At 38.1% G+C, this 17,385-nt stretch overlaps 1 protein-coding gene across 2 annotated transcripts; it reads left to right on the top strand.

The window, feature by feature from the left end:
- The first annotated feature begins 2,194 nt into the window (after positions 1–2,194).
- On the top strand, positions 2,195–15,560 carry LOC111345634 (uncharacterized). 2 transcript variants are annotated; one of them, XM_088763551.1, is made up of 7 exons: positions 2,195–2,355; positions 8,948–9,216; positions 9,713–9,827; positions 10,745–10,870; positions 11,549–11,582; positions 12,297–12,423; positions 13,777–15,560. In XM_088763551.1, exons 1-7 carry the CDS (start codon positions 2,214–2,216, stop codon positions 14,308–14,310), a joined length of 1,347 nt encoding a protein of 448 aa, XP_088619677.1. In that variant the 5' UTR covers positions 2,195–2,213; the 3' UTR covers positions 14,311–15,560. The 2 variants fall into 2 exon arrangements, with proteins under 2 accessions (XP_088619677.1, XP_088619676.1); XM_088763550.1 differs by having other exon boundaries at positions 8,945–9,216.
- The last annotated feature ends 1,825 nt before the right edge of the window (positions 15,561–17,385 follow it).

Here is a 17,385-nt window from a genome sequence, read left to right as displayed (position 1 = left end):
TTTCGAAACTATCAGCCTTTATTCATTTGATTTTTTTGATGACTTAATAGTTATTAGCAGCTAGTTTTTCTTGTGCCCGAAGAGAAAAGAAGAATTATGAGTTGCAAAAACATCGAGAGAAATACAAACAAATATGCGACCACCTAAAACAGCTTCGCGCCGGAGGAAACTGTTAGATAACTATTCACACCTGGATCCGTTTTGATAAGTCATAACATATAAAATGGACAGTTTATAAATGATACCTTCGAATTAACATGTCGAAGCGTGCGACACATCAGCCGGGCTTTTATGCAACGTTACTGAATTATGTTTATGATCGTTTCTGTAATCAAAATACCGTCCGAAGGTAAAGCCAACTGTAATGGGCGTTTACGAAGTAGAGGGCGCTGTTGCAAAGCGAATTAAAGGAAGAACAACAGAACACTTCATCCAGTGGCAGAATTACTCCCCCTGTGAAAATACATGGGAACCAGCCGAACATTTCCTTGGAAGATCTCACCGCTGCCTTCGAGAACACGTCTGTCGATCCGCTTCGCGCCTATGAATATAGAGAGATCGCGCCTATAGAGAGATTGTCTCTACTATTCGAGAAGGGTTTAAAACTGCCCTTGGCTTGCAACGAAACTAGCACCGTGCGCCACGATGTGCTGCGAGCGATCTTTTCTGGGTTTCCATCAGATCTCCGGGGGAGTCCTTACCTCGCCAGTGAAGACGAGCTGATAGCAGCAGGCCTTGGTTCTTCTCTGAAAAAATGTCTAACTGTAACAGGGGGTTGTTGTCAGGTCGACGCTCCTGTCCACCTGAAGCTATTTCTTGGAAAATCGCCTGCCCTCCTAGACCAGCACGGCCGCATGACAGCTTCAAGTAAAGTTCACGAAGAGTTGTTACGCCAGAATTTTGTGAACAGAGAGCTGCATTATGAAACGGCTTCTTTGGAAGCCACCAATCGTGATAAAAGGGCTCATGGCCAACTTAACTCTCGTTCAGTAAAGTTAACCGTCCTGATGATTTTACTTAGAAAACCAAAGCAAAATAATTGAGGACTATAAGGGAACAATTAGGACAATTTTAGTGGGATAAAAAGTGGGTGAAACTTATGAAGAACGACGTTGGTTAGGGACAGCGAAAAGCCTAAATAATGTTACTGTTTTACAAAAAAAGAAAAACACAAAAGAAAAAGAAACGCTAGACAAAACAAAACAGAACAAAGAGGCAAAGCAAAGAGAAAAATTTAAAAAAAAGAAGAAATAATACTTAGTGGTGCATTTTTTATTAAACCTGTACTCCAATATCAACCACAGCTATAAAAACTCCTTTTTAAAAGGCAATGAAAGGAGAAAATAGTCTAATTCAACATTCAAACGTTCTCGCTGTTCTTTAGAGAGAGAGCATCATATGAACATTGACCTATTGCAGTTTTAATAATAACATGGGAGTCTTCCAACGGTTTTATCTTAGCAGGTGAGTATTATTTATTTCTACCATAGACTAAGCTGCAACCATCAGGCTTATATTAATAAGCCACTCAAATATTCAAAAATGATTTAATCGCAAACGCATCCATCTGATCTCCTACAAAGGTAATATTTATAGTGAGTACTGCAATATCTCCATTGAGGGGCATAAAATGCTTAAAAGAAATCAAATTCACAATATTTTTCCAAAGGAAAAAATATATATTCTAAGCGATTTAGAGCAATGTTTCCGAAACGCCGATCGCAATATGTACTCAGTCATTATTCAACTCGGCAGAGCACCAGATCATTATGAGTCAAAATAGATCATTATGTATGCAGATCAGGTTTTTCAAAATACAAGTCTTGCCTGCCTTGAACCAAAGCCCTCCCCGGCAAATTTCTCCCCTAGAAAACAGTACATAGATAAGAATACCATGTCACCCACAGAAACTGCAATCGAGGTTTTTGCATGACTTATCAGTGATGATAGTCGCTATGCCAACAGCTTATTTAAACCATGATTCCTAAAAACTGCTATACCGCAGCTATCATTCTACTGGTGGAAGATGACACATCAGTGACAGGGAGAATTAATGAGCGTCAACGATGTTTTCCGATAAGCAGAAGTAAATTGACCGAATCGAAATATGGCGTCCAATTTGAATTGCCATTATTCTGGATTTACTAGCCTTTCACAAATGTGATAGATCTTTTGTGTTTCCGTGTCAAAACGAGGCTAGTAAGTCCAAAACAATGGTAATTCAAATTGGACGCCATATTTCGATTCGGTCAATGACTCGGATAAGTTTCAACGATTCGACCATGTATATTGTTTTTACCTACGTTCTTTTGATGGAATTTTGCGCCATAAAACTCAGGGTTGTCGGATCACAAGGTTAGTAGCGGCGAAAGTCATATTAACATCTTACCAACTGTAGCGGTTTTCCTGTTGTTGGCATATTAACTTAAGCTATGGCTTTGGCTTTATTGTGTGTTTGTTTGCTGTTGTTTTCTATTTATCATACAAGTTTTTCATTTCTGCCCCTTCAAATAATTTGGTTCTATAATGGTGCGCAGTTATCTGTCGGGATCGATCTAATATACTTCAGGCTACAATCCATACCATTTTTGATTCGGTTTGAAAAAGTCAACTGCTGAAATCCTAAAGAGATAGTAAGATCAGTGTTAGAACAGACTCCAGCAAGCGCTTTTAAATGTCAGAACGCTTTAGCAAACGGATCACGTTTTGAGAAAACTCTCAGCTGAGCCTCTCAGTTTGAAGAAAAAAATTTTTATCGCTACATCTTTAAGTCCGGAATGGTTGCCGAACAGCTGTATTTACACCATGATACTACATATTCTTCGATTTCAACTTCATGGAGCTTATCTTAACGGGAAGATTTAATTAGTTTTGGATGGTGTGCAGTGCAGTTTCAGCTATTCTTATGCGTTTGTTCCAACATGTCCAAGATGGCGTGAGAGAGCAACATGTTAAAAAAGCGCATCCGAGTTTTTTTTCTCGCTGTTAAGTCTTTCAATGTACGCGGAAATCATCTATCCGTCTCCATTGCCGATATCAACCTTACGGTTGCTTAATACATGCAGTGGAACCCCTCAAAATCGGAGAAAATGTTGGGTTTAGAGGGATGTCCGGTGTATTGAGGTTTTACAATATGGTAATTCAGTGAATGGCTTGAACCCGGGGGTAACATGTGAAGGTGTAGTCTGATCGTCCGGGTGGACAAACGACACCGCAACCCATACGACTACAGCAACCATACCGTACATAAAAGGCATGTCTGAAAACATCTCGCGCATCTTACTACCCTTCAATATCCGCGTCGCCCACAAACCCATCACCACACTACGTCAGTTACTAACCAACGTTAAAGACAAAGACGAACCGAGGAAAAGACAGGGAACGATTTATAAGATCAATTGTTCCGACTGCCAAGCCTCCTACATCGGTGAGACTGGCAGAAACCTCACAACACGACTGACTGAACACAGACGGGCGACGAGGAAAGGTGATGTCAGCAATCACATTGCTGAACACCATCGACTTACCAACCACAATATGGACTGGGACTCTGCGAAATGCCTAACCTACAGCACTGACTATTTTCAACGACTGACTCTGGAAAACTGGTTTACTAACTTAGAACAGACTCCCCTAAACAGATGTCAACAACTACCCGCCCCATACAAACGACTCATTCACGACATAAACATCACAAACGACCGAAAAAGAACGACCTAACTTTACCGACAGATCGAAACAGACCAATCACGACCGACTTATGTCACTTTAGCCTTACAGCCAATAACATCACGGCAAAACCAACCGATCATTTCACACGTTGGGTCACGTTTGAGTTCTTCGTAGGTTCGTTTGTCGTTAACTAGTGCGTCCATTTTGTCGTGATAGTCAGTTTTGTCCATAACAACAGTAACTCGTCCTTTGTCGGCTGGTAGGATGACTATGTTCTCGTCGTTTCTCAGTCGTTTCAGTGCACGTTGTTCGTCTTTAGTCAAGTTGCTGTCATGTAGTGACGTTGATTGTATAGTGGAGGCAATTCTGCTTCTGATGTTATCCTTGGTCGGCTCAGATAGTTCTCTGGTTTACGATAGTTCAACGACTGACTCTGGAAAGCTGGTTTACTAACTTAGAACAGACTCCCCTAAACAGATGTCAACAACTACCCGCCCCATACAAACGACTCATTCACGACATAAACATCACAAACGACCGAAAAAGAACAACCTAGCTTTACCGACAGACCGAAACAGACCAATCACGACCGACTTACGTCACTTGAGTCTTACAGCCAATAACATCACGGCAAAACCAACCGATCATTTCACACGAACTGGAATAAGAACATTCTACTGACAACAATCATTCACTTGACTCTGATGATGACTTCCGCACAGGTTGTCGAAACGTCAGTCACTGCCACCGACAACAGTCCTTCTCAGGACTACACTCACCCGGACGATCAGACTTCACCTTCATAGATAGACTTCTTATCCTTGAAAATCCATACTATATCGTTGTTCATCTAAAACGCATTACTGAAACCCGTCATATCTTAAGAGTTCTTTGATGCAGACCAATGCCGTCATTTGAAGTTCGATCCTGAAGGAGCTTTTTACGCGAAACGTCTTGAAAACCACGTGGTCCGCATCGTTGAAGTTATGGTACAGGAGTTCTGCGAAACTTTGTGTTATACGGAACTCAACTGTATCAGCATTAATCTTGAGAAACAAGCGGGTGGAAATGGAAAGTACAAATGTGAATTGAATAATGTCACACCCGAAGGATAACTCTATCACATGTGGAAATGCAGCCTTGTGTTTGTACGGATCGGATAAAGGAGGGAGCTGTATTAGGACAATGGGGTACATCCTAGCGCAGTAGAAAGGCACCGCTCTGGAAATGCACCACTAAACCATAGAATTAAATGGTGTTACTGAAACCTTAAACGCCCGTTACTCATTATTGTAGCAATAAAATTACCAATGAATAAATAGGTGAATAGATTAGTAAGTAGACGAAAGTGGACGAATTAAAGAATCAGTCGTTAGATAAACACTCTATGTGTCATAGATTCAAGAATTAAGCTATCAAATCACTTGAAATTTGATCATTTTCCCTGTAATCAGCAATGAAAGGTATATCTATTGAAATAAGATAATTGATGAAGTTTGATGTTAAACTTTGAGCGTAACATGTCTAAGATTACAAATTACTTTAGTTAGCTTTATTGCCAAAATTTCAGGTATACTGTTGTTAAAAGCTCCTTTTTAGTTTGGCGAAGCTTATCGTTGTGCGTTTGAATAAGACAATCAACGAGTTCAAATAATATTTCGTATTGTATGATAGGTGCTGAGCTGGTGCAACGTTGATTCCGTGATAATTTAAATTTACGTAAGCTCTCTAAAATGCAAAGAATAGTCAGACATTTTCTAAATAACTTTTGGGTTATATGATAAGTAGGAAAGCTTAGAATCGGAAACAGCCTACGAAATAACACTCAAAATATTAGTATGTGTAATCAAATGGCGACGAGGGAGATTAGGAACTAATTTCACTTGCGTTTTGTCAAAATTCTGATAATTTCTCGAGCCTTTCGGCTCGGGAAATTATCAGAATGTTGACAAAACGCAAATGAAATTACTTCCTAACTTCGCGAGAAAACCATTTGATTACCTTTTAATATCGTGGGTGACAAATTACGCTCACAACTGTAATTGTTTTTACTGGTTTGTTCTATGGAAAACCGAGAACACGAAGAAGAATACAGTTTTCGTTTAAAGCATACATTATTGTTAAAGTTCGTATTTTTTCGAGTTTCTTCACAAAAAATACCTTTCAAATTCTTCGTGCCTGTTAATAATTTTCGGCCCCTTCTTTTAATTTCGTAACTTCTTCAAGGGTCACCGTTGATCTTCAATCTCGACGCCGTCTTGGCTCTGATCGAGATACAAGACATGGATGTTACCATTGCAATTTTGTAATTTCACATGTGAAAATTAAAATTAACGCTGAAATTTCGCGGCAAAATTAAGGAGTGATTTTTCACTTATGACATTACTTTAATGCAAAAACAAAAGAAAAGGCAAGGCTAGGTATGTAAAAAAAATGGAAATAAACATACTAATGGCAGGTGTCTTACATCAAAATATTGCCTCCGTTTCTGATGAGGGAAAATGATGACGTAATCTTCCAACTGTTCTATCTCAGCAGGAATATTATTCATATGTACTGAAGATTATTACTAAAGCCTAACCCGCCAGGCTTGTGAAAATTAATCATTCAGATATTTAAAAGTGAGTCAATCAAATATGCACATATCTCACGTTATATTTAATATTCTCCAAAGGTAATATTCATTATATTAGTATTATGATATCTCACTTAAGGGGCATAGAAATACCTACAAGGAATCGAATTCTCAAAATTTTCAAAAGAAAAAAACACTCTGTATTTGACAAAACTCTATTGAGCAATTTAGACCTATGTTTACGAAACGCTGATCGCGACGTGCATTCATTTATTGAACTAGGCAGAGCACCAGATATGTGTCAAATAGATCATGATGTAAACTATGCAGGTCAGGTTTTCCATTATATATGTCTTGCCTGCCTTGAACTAAAGCCGTTTCCAACCAATTTCTCCCGTGTGAAACAGTACATAGACAAAAATATCATGTCCTCCAGAAGAAACTGCAATCGAAGCCTTTTGCATGGTGATAGTCCTTACGCTAACGGCTAAAACACTAATTAAACCATGATCAATACAAACTAACATACCGGAAGAATCACTCACCCGTTAAAAATGGCATATCAGTGAAAGGGATGATCAACTAAGCTTCCTCGGTATTTTCTGTCGAGCACAAGTAAATGAATCGAACAAGTGTTCAATGATTTGGCCATGTATACTGTTTGTACCTGTGCTCTTTTGATGGAACTTTGCGTCGTAAAACGAAAGGCTGACGGATCACAGGGTTAGTGTTGGCAAGAATCTTAACAACTACATCTTAACAAAAAACCGCTTTCCCTGTTATTGGCATATCAACTTAAGCTATGGCTCTGGCTTTATTTTGTGCTTGTTCGGTTTTTGGTTTTTACTAATCATGCCAGATCTTTAAGTCTGTTGCCTTTGAAATAAGTTGGTTTTATGATCGCGCAGAGGCTATGGAATGTTTCCAGCCAACTCTCTGCATTGATCTCACAAATTTCCGTCACTTCCATCCCTGGGTCGACTTCACTACCAATCCATCCAAACTATTTTAAATTCGGTTTGAAAGGAGAGGCTGTTTTCAAAAACGACATCTCTGCTTTTTTTTTTTTGTTACCAAGAGTACCCAATCGATATTCATCCCGTTAGTTTTCATTTTTTAAGGATTTCTCATTATTTAGGTCGAAAAAAAAATCCTGAGTGATATTTAGATCAGTGTTAGAAATGACTACAGCAAAGGCTTTTAAGCATTAAACGCTGCAGGAAATGGGTCACATTTTGAGAAAACTCACAGATAAACTCCCTGGTTTTTTGTTTGGTCACCAAGACTCCCCAATCGATATTCATCCCATGAATTTTAATTTTTTTTTAAGGATTTTTCCTTAGTTAGGTCGAATTAAAATCCTGAAATATTTGAGAGAAATAAGGATCAGTGTTAGAAATAACTATAGCAAACCCTTTTAAGCGTTAAACGCTGCAGCAAATGGGTCGCATTTTGAGAAAACTCACAGATAAACTTCCCAGTTTGCCAGAAAAAAACATATACCGTTATCTCGTTAAGTCTAGAATGGTTGCCCAACAACTGCTTAAAATCATGGCGCTGAATTTTCTTCGATTTCAACTCCAAGGAACTTACCTTTCCATAAGATTAAAGAGTATTGGATTTTATGCAGTGTAGGTCCTGTTATTCCACCGAGTGCGTTCCAACATGTCCAAGTAAAATGCTCAAAAAGCGCAACCAGGTTCTTCTCTCGCTGTTAAGGATTTCAGTGTGGGTGGAAAACATCTATCCGTCTTCAAAGCCTGAGTGAACCTCACGTTTGGTTAGGAGTGAAAAAGGAAATTCATATTTAACCTACGCAGTGAGGACAGAGCCCCTAAGCGATAATAAAGCAGTCAATGATAGACAGCCAAGACAGGTGGACATTGGTTACAGGGAAAATAATTGCCTCTAGATAGCGAACCACTATTTTATCAGGCCTAAATGAATGGTCTGACAACTGTGTGAAATTATCCCAAACTAAATGACGTATAGCGACTTATGTCGGCCAGGAAATTCATCAGAGGACCCTTAAAGGATAATAAGACAACGCACGAGACATAGCCTTCCAAATTCCAATTACATGTTTAATATGTTAGCACCCTAACCCTTTAAAGAGTAAAAATATGCACAGTTCGCATTAGAGAAGGTAGGGGAAACTATTAGAGATATTATTTTTACACTAACTAAGAAAAAATTGAAATGTTTACACAGAAAGCAGATGTGTGTAAGAAATTGCGTTTACTAATAGTCTGAAAAGTCTACTTCGCATAAATGTTGCTTCCCAACTATTGAAAGAAAAATTATTTCCCCTATTCCCTGCGAAAAAGAAAGGCATTATTCGGGAAGCAATGGCAGCAGACGCTAGGAAATTTGAGGACAAATATGCAAAGGGCCAACGTTCGAAGTGGCAACTCTATGGTGGTCAATTTACATTATCAACTCAGTTGATAAAAACGAAATTATCTTGTAATAGCCCCTACTGATGCAGCATCGCAAGGTTAGCATTTATCCATTTATATGCATATGATAAATCATGTTGTCGATCCTTAGCATTATAAGGGAAAATATGTGATTGACAATATGGTCGCACTCAGTGAACTGCAAATGTAATGAAGAAATAGATAATTTTGTCAAAGGGCTTCTATTTATATATTCCTTTAAATTCACAATTGAATGGTGTGTTGTTCACTCGACCAGCAGGAACTGACACTCGGACGCACCAGGCCACGGACATAAGAAGTGGTCTGTTTTCTGTTGACGAATCTCATTCTTTGAATGTGCCTCGGGTTGGAATATTCTCGGTTTACGACGACATCGAGTGTACCTTTAAATGCCTTCAAAATCCTTCTTGTCTTTCTATGAATCTGGCCCTGGGGATAAGATTATGGTGCGAGCTTCTGTCATCTGATAAATACAGCGTCCCCGAGGAATTCCGAAAGAATAAAAGTTCACATCACTTTTACATTGTGGTAAGGAAAGTGCTTTTCATGTTGTTAGATTGCTACATGCAATGGTCATGATTAAAACAATAATTCAGGACAAGTAAAGTAAAAGATATTAGATACGAAAAATTATCCTTTTTTTAGCCCTTAATTTGATACTTTTCCTGCTTTTAGACTCAGGACAAGCCTGTGAACCTAGCCGAGTATAGTTGTTTTTCCAATAAAGGGTTCTTTTATTTCTGCGTTCATGCCATTCACCTATACTCTCCTTAAATAATCTATTTCTATATCTAATTAATTATTTTTCCTATATAATTCCTCTTGTTATTTCGCTTGTCAACCTTGGTTTAGCTGTATAAAGAAACACGGTCTTTGGAAACGCTAAAAAACCGTCAAAAGTGTCAAAAAATTTATATCGCAAAAAAAGTGAAGTGCCACCTTGAGATAAACTCGGCTTTGTAGGCTGTGAAGAGGTCAATTGTGTCATATTTAAAATCATTGCTCTCTATTTCCCCTTTTCAAGAATAAATGTGCTGAGAATCCGTGCAAGAACAGCGCCACTTGTCAAAGTGGTTTCACTGACAAAGGATATCACTGTGTGTGTCTAGTTGGATTCAAGGGTGAGAGGTGCAAAACAGGTAATCAAGAAACGCCTTTGTCATTTCATGGTACCCTTCATTCCTCAACTTTATATAGGGTTATAAAGGTAATGACTCCTTGAGAGGTGTTTGTGTCCGTTACACCATCTTTTCTAGCTGGTATTAACATAATCGAGTGTGTTGAAGGGCTACGCACGAGTAGTCTTGATGCCTTTTGCAACAATACTATAGAAGGGTTTAATAACTGTACAGGTGAACATAGATTAATTGGAAATGGGCGAGAATGCAAAGGTAAACATTAACTTTGGGCAAAATGTAGTTTAAATCTGATAATTAGCTTATAGAAGGAAAAGACTAGTTATTTTAATTAGTAGTTTTTGATTGTGAACAACTCCTTTTTTAATAGATTACTTTTCTTCCTTTCCCGTCAGCTATTGCCAATGGTTGATTCATACATGAACGTATAAACCTAGATGTCAGGAAGATTGATGACCTTGCTAATTCTGAATTTGGCACGCCCTCTTCCTTTCTTTAAATTTTTTTCATAACTCCCATTTTTTCCCCTCCCCCACCCTCTCTCTCTTTCTCCCATTTTAATGTTGCTTTCTATTGGAGTTGGTGGTGTTGGTGTTATAAAAGTTATAAAAATGGTCACTACCTGGACAACCTGTTTGGGGGAAGATTGGGAACTTTCCGGAAATGTTTTCGTCAAGAGTTACAAACATCTGTTTGACATGTTGAGTAGAGGTTTATGGACCACTTACTAAGGGGAGGCATGTCAACCACCTTTGCCACTCATTGTAGATGTAAATAAAACTGCTTGGCTGCTTAGCTAAACAACAGATGTATCTTTGCATGATATACACTGTGTAATGGATACTTTGGCACGAGTCCACAGAACTTGCAATAAACGAACTGATCTTGACACTGTGTTGAAGCTCTAAATTCATTTTCAGATATTGACGAGTGCAGTGAGGCTACACACAACTGTAAGCCCACTCAGGAGTGCAAAAATAGTCAGAGATCTTACCAATGCATTTGTCGCCCTGGACATCATGGGGAGGATTGCCATATACCAGCGGGTAAGGTGGTGGAGGATTTTACAGGCATCACATGCTTTTCAGTGGCAACGGAAGGGAATCAGTCGTTACAAACAGGGTTGGATATTTCCCGAAGAAGTAGGGTATTATGGTATTAACGTGGCCCATTTTTTTCCAAAGTATGCTCAAAGTTATGCTGGTATTTGAAAACTATGTTTTTAAAAAACTGAACACAAACGAAGTCTAAATATTTTAACAGTGCTACTTTTATTAAGATTTCCAAAAATTTTTGCTCGTTTCTCCAGGGGTGTCAAGAGAATATAACAGAGCCTGATGGGAGGATCAGGTGAATGCTATCGTAACAAACCAAAATCTTCCAGCCCCGCCCCCGCCCCCGCCCCCTCTCTTATCTTAGGCGAAAAATAATGACAAGTCCTTAATTGCTGATGGGAAGTTAGTTCATTATAGGCATCAGAGAAATTTATTTTAAAGAGCAGTATAACATGAAGGAAACAAACAGAGGAATTTCAACACGCTTCCCACACTGATAACAAGGGATTGCCCTACATGCATATGGGACTGAAGCTGTGTCTGTTATGCAGTCCATTATTCAAACTATCAGAATGGTTCATTTGCCATGTTTACAACTCTAAATCATAAAAAAGTAGATTATAATCATCGGAAACTTTTCAAACTGTTTCCATACTTTTGTTCTTGCAGCTTTGAGTTGCAGGGAGGCTTATGAAAAGAACATGTAAGTCAAAGGAAAGGAGAGGAAAATAGACTTTATCGTAAAAGTATGAACATAATAAAAAAGCCGAACATAAATAGAAATATGAATGAGAATAATAATACCAAAACATATTGGTGACAAAGCATTAACTGCGAATGGTCACCCAAAGGTTCGAAAAACTGAAGCTTTCCCTGTAAAAATATGGGGACACAAAGGCAGAAAAACAAATTGAACTTAAATACTTTCTTGCAAGGTAAAGTTTGAAAATGAGATGATTATTCAGAGATGAGATAATCTCAATGATAAGTATTATGTTGCCTTGTCCCTTTTTGGAAAGCGAAACGGCAGTGTATTCTTATCTAATTGCTATTAGATGGCCTAATTAAAAAAAAATAAGCCATTCACTATAGTAACATTTGTATTCAAGTTGATGGCGTAACTTACAGCCGTATCTGCAGTTATTTAAAGACGCAAACAACACACACAAAAAAATATATAAATGAAAACAGGGAGACAGCAATTCCCTTGGACAATCAAATTATGAAAAGCATGGTGTTTGGATTGCTCAGCTTTATATAAATTGCAACGGTTTCTAACAATAATGAATATGAAAGGTAACACCCTTGACATGACTTGTAAAATGTGGTTAAATAACAACAAGTTATCATTATTTTGATTAAAGATATTTAATTCATCACTATATGTGGTATCATACCTTGTAAACTATCTCTACAGAACTAAAGCGAGTGGTGAAATTACGTTGCTCCTTGAATCCAAACCAGTACCTATTTTCTGCCATGTGGGAAACTTTGGATGCGGAGATGGAGGATGGACACCGGTCATGAAAATTAATGGGAACCAGGTCAGCTTTTCCTCCTCTTTTTCGTTTACGGTATAGATGTAAAAAAACCTGTGATACATTTCACTTCTAGAGGCCAATCAAACTTATTTTGTCCATCTTAGATAGATCAAAGATGAGGGCTTGATCATTGGATAAGTTTTATCATGGGCAACGTATGAAATACCTTTTCCTCTCTTCCCGTTTATGGGGTAATAAACAAGAAAGAAATATTTCCTTTATAGTGCGAACCTCTTACCTTTCGAAAATACTATCGACAACAAGAAATATTTAAAGGTGAGAAGTAAGAAATCCCTTATGCAGAAGCGATTAGACAAATCAAATACAATGAAATATATGAAGTTCATATATTTTGAAATGCGGTATTAGATACGTATGATGCACGATCCTCGCAGTAGATAGCGCTAATTAAGCAATAGCGAAAATCAGACCTGAAAAAAATCAGGCCTGTACGGGATTCGAACCACTGATCTCTGCGATACTAGTGCAGCTAGTATCGCAGAGGTTTTTCAGGTCTGATATTCGCTATTGCTTAAATAGCGCTATCTACTGCGAGGATCGTGCATCATACGTTTCTAATACCGCAGTTCAAAATATATGAACCTCATATATTTCATTTTATCTGATTTATCACTTTCACGGGTTTATTACGAATCAACTTAACGGCTTGCTCCCAGTTGGCTTGTTAGCTCAATTGGTAGAGCGCTGCACTAGTATCGCAGAGGTCAGTGGTTCGAATCCCTTACAGGCCTGATTTTTTTCAGGTCTGATTTTCGCTATTGCTTAAACAGCGCTATTTACTGCGAGGATCGTGCATCATACGATTAGATAAAGTTGGAAAGCGCGTACAGTAGCGGTATTCACAAACATGCTTCTCCATAACTATATAGCTAGCTGCCTTAAGATAGGATATATACAACTATATATCACATTAAAGTATTAACACAGATGTGATGACAATGTGATGACAGCACGGAAGACACTGTCAAGGATAACGCTTGCTTCCAACCGCGATTTCCAAACTAACTTTGGTCCCTTTTTTCAGAGTGAGTCCTGGCGTTCATCCTTTCATATAATGAAACGTTTTTATTAAAGAGCAAATTAAACTCATTTTTACACGAATGGTTGAGCACCTGGCCTCGTTTTTAAATGAAGCTAAGGGTAATTCGGAAATAGCCCATTGCCTACTTACAATGCTGTTTAACAAATAATTAGCCTACGTGAGAAAACTGATTGGAAATAATATAAATGCAAGGTCATGTACTTTGATCAGCTCGTATTCCACTAGGAATACAACTAATAAATTATGTCATGAGGCAGTAGTCCTGATTAAATTTTTTTTTTATTTTTACCTAGAACACTTTTCATTTCAATTCTACATACTGGGAAGATAAAAAAAAGTTTCACCTTCAAGGAGGCAAGACTGGGTTTGATTCAAATGAGACCAAGCTACCGACCTACTGGAGCACATCCTTCTCCAAGATCTGTCTTGGTATGAGGATCGCTGGACAACTCAGGTTTATCGTCATCAATAAGAAGGCCGACTCTTTGTACTCACTGATCGCTGATGGAAAATATCGCGATACATCACTGGGGCGTAACATGTGGAAGAAACTTACTGGTCCTTCTGCTTCTTTGCAGCCCAATTGTAACAAGGAGGGATTCAATGCAGATGCCTATGATGATCCTAGGTTTAACAAAGACAAATCCAAGGCAAGAATTGGTATCATAGGTAATGAACAGAATAATTGTAAAAGCTGCGATTCGAGAATTGGATTCGGCACAGGAGGATATCCTCAGGAAGACAACACTTGCGGCAACGTTGTCCGACATAATGGAAATCGCGGAAATAGAAACACTAAGGCTATGGGATATATATTGGTGCAGTAGCAAGAAAAAGGAGTTCAAGAGGAGTAAAATGTAAATATTGTCAACAGTCAACACTACAGCCAAATGCATAAATGGTTGAAAAGAAAAAATCTAACAAACAGGAAGAAATCAACAACAATAATAATGATAATGATAGTAAGAATAATAATAATAATAATAATAATAATAATAAAACATTGGAAAGTGACAAAAAGAAAAAAACAGCAGCAAACGAACAAACAAACGAACAAACAAACAAAAAGGGACACTGTGGTTATGCCTGCTACTGTGAATTAATGGAATGATGGTGCTTGTGTTTTTAGGTTACGGGCTCATGATAGCAGTTGCAACATGTAAGAGCAGTGAGATCACTATACACTAGAGATAGAAAAAAAAACAAACAAACAGTAGCAGCTTCAATGACAAGAATGACATTGAAATTCGGAAATATGGCTAGGTTTACAAAGTCGGTGATAAACAGTTATTTTTTTTTTTTATTTTGTCGTTTAAGCCATTAAGGTAATCAGGTATTCTGCGTTGCATAACCTGGCATTTTGTCAACAACTGATCTGAGTTTGTAACTAAGCCGGTTTGGCACACTGACTTGAACTGAAGTGCATGTATTTTGAACCCCTTCGCTGCGCAGTCGCTTTTCTTAAATAAACACTTTTTTTGCTATCAAATTAAGTTTCTACGTTCAGAGAAGTTTAAGAGAGGAAAGCGTAAGTTAACGTCTAATTTAAGATAACATATATTTCGACATCAGTACGAAATCTGATAATTAGCTTATGATTGTAAACCACTCGTTTTTTGGGAGTTTACTTTTATTCCCGTTATAAATTCGCTGTCAGTTGTGTAGTTTGATATATCAGGTGTGAACGGCGTCTAAAACGATTTCTATCGCTTGTTGTCACCGAGATTAACAGGGAATCGACCTGGGCTCTCACCTGTTTTTCTGCCAGTCTTTGTCAAAATTGCCATTAATATTTCGTAAGTTACCGCTATTCAATATCACGGACCACCTGTTCAGTTATTTGGGTCATTTTTGCATCGTAAGACGATGCTATGAACATTGACCTATTGCTGTTTTAATAAAGCGTGGGAATCTTCCAACGAATTTATATCAGCAGGAGTATTATTTATTTCTACCATAGACTAACCTGGAACCACCTAGCAAAAGTAAATGAATCGAATAAGTATTGAACGATTGGGGTACCGTTTTTACCTACGTTCTTTGGAACATCAACGGAGTGAGAACTCGGAAATGTAAAAAATAAAGCAAGAAAAACCACCCTAGAAAACAATCTAAACTATGTTCGTATATGCAAAAAAAACTACTTTAAAGGGAGACTGACAATCCCTATTCACTAGATGTTTAATTTTAAGGGCGTAGGGACGGTGGTAAGACGCGAATGAATATAAATGAGAACAGCTCAAATATATAGCCTAACAATGTTAAGTTCAATCCGCGAATCATTACTTGCAGGAGATTTTGCTAAGTGCGACCCTAAGCTTTTTTTCAAAGAGCTAAATTCTGCGAATTTTGAAGAAGTTTATTCATCTATCTGCGTAAATAAGGCGAGGGCCTTTTTGCGAGATCTTCTCCAAATATGCTCCCAAATATCGGCCAAGTATCGGTCATGTATCCGTCAAGTGTCGGTCAAGTATCGGGTAAGTATCGACATATGTCGACCGATATGTAGCGGCAAATGTTACTGTAATTTTGGTCAGTTCTCGTCATTTCCTTGCTCAATATCTTTCCTAAAAATGGGGGAAGGGAGTTATTACTGTAGTCACTCTGATGACTTTGTCAGTCGAGGTACACGATCGAGAAATCTCCAAAAAATTGCAGAGAGAACGAAAATTGCCTCTGAAACTGACAATCGCGCTAGCGACGTCGAGAGAGCTTCTGAAGTACACTGCTTGGAATCCCACGATAGTTTTGAGGATCACGAGGAATGCCTCAGTGCAGATTTAGCCCTGTCCCTATCCCTTGTTCTATCTTTTTTATTTGCTTTTAACGCAATGACATTTCTCTTCTTTTCGTCAGTCTAATGTGGGACATTGGCTTGGGGTTTTACTAATGAAATACGAACAGTACCGCAGAAGTTAACAGTCAGTTCATGCAACTGTATGCCTTGCTTGGCTTCTTCTTTTTCCCACTTCTTAGATCAGATAACGCATAAAAAGCAATTGATTGCGACGCGCTACGAGACACCCCATGTTAATAGGAACTACGCCACTTGCGCTTTATTAACGAAAGCTTTACGTTTTTTGCGAAATATATGGCTTATCACAACCTTTAGGAAAAATCTAAAACAGCATTAATATGTCTAGGCAAATAGTTGCTAGCTTCACAGCAACTCTTATTTCAGTCTAGTAAAGCTTAGCTTTACGCAAACTTTACGCTGAACGTAAATCTGCCTCTTCAGCTTTACGATACCTTCACGAGAGCTTTACGTCCGATTACGTAAATCTACCTTTAAGCGACTTAACGAACATTATAAAACTAGCGTAAAGTTACTAAACGAGCTTTACGCAGATTTACGCAACTTTCATTTTTCGTTATCTCCTTTTACATGCTGTGTTTGAATAAGAAGGCAAACGAGTTCAAATAACATTTCATATTGTACGGTAAGTGCCACGTTCATTCCGCAATAATTAGAATTTTCGTTACGTCTCTAAATCAAAAAAAATTAGAAGATAATTTCGACACAGCTTTGGGGTTATATAATAAATAGGTTGGCTTAGAATCAGAAACAGCCTACAAAATAACACTAGTACTCAGAATACTGATGCTAAAAAAAAACACAAAGAAAGGCTAATTATGTAACATAAATGAAAAGAAATGTAATTGCAGGTGTCTAAAATTAAGATGTTGTCTCTTTGATGGTGGAAAAATTATTCTAACATACTCTGCATCGCCATCTCAGAAAAAATTTACTCTTCCTTTGTACCTAGCAGAGTTTGAGACGCCGCCACTTTTTTATTTGAATCCCAAGCACTGCTACCCCTCTCATCAAACAAGGCCAACAGGATATCGTGATGCGCTCTCGCTTGTTATTTTACCAGTCTTTGTCACAATTTCAATTATCA

This window comes from Stylophora pistillata, chromosome 6, assembly GCF_964205215.1.
Source record: "Stylophora pistillata chromosome 6, jaStyPist1.2, whole genome shotgun sequence".
Lineage (NCBI taxonomy): Eukaryota > Metazoa > Cnidaria > Anthozoa > Scleractinia > Pocilloporidae > Stylophora > Stylophora pistillata.
The sequence above is the reverse complement of the archived record's forward strand: the minus strand, read 5'-3'. Positions and strand labels throughout refer to the sequence as shown.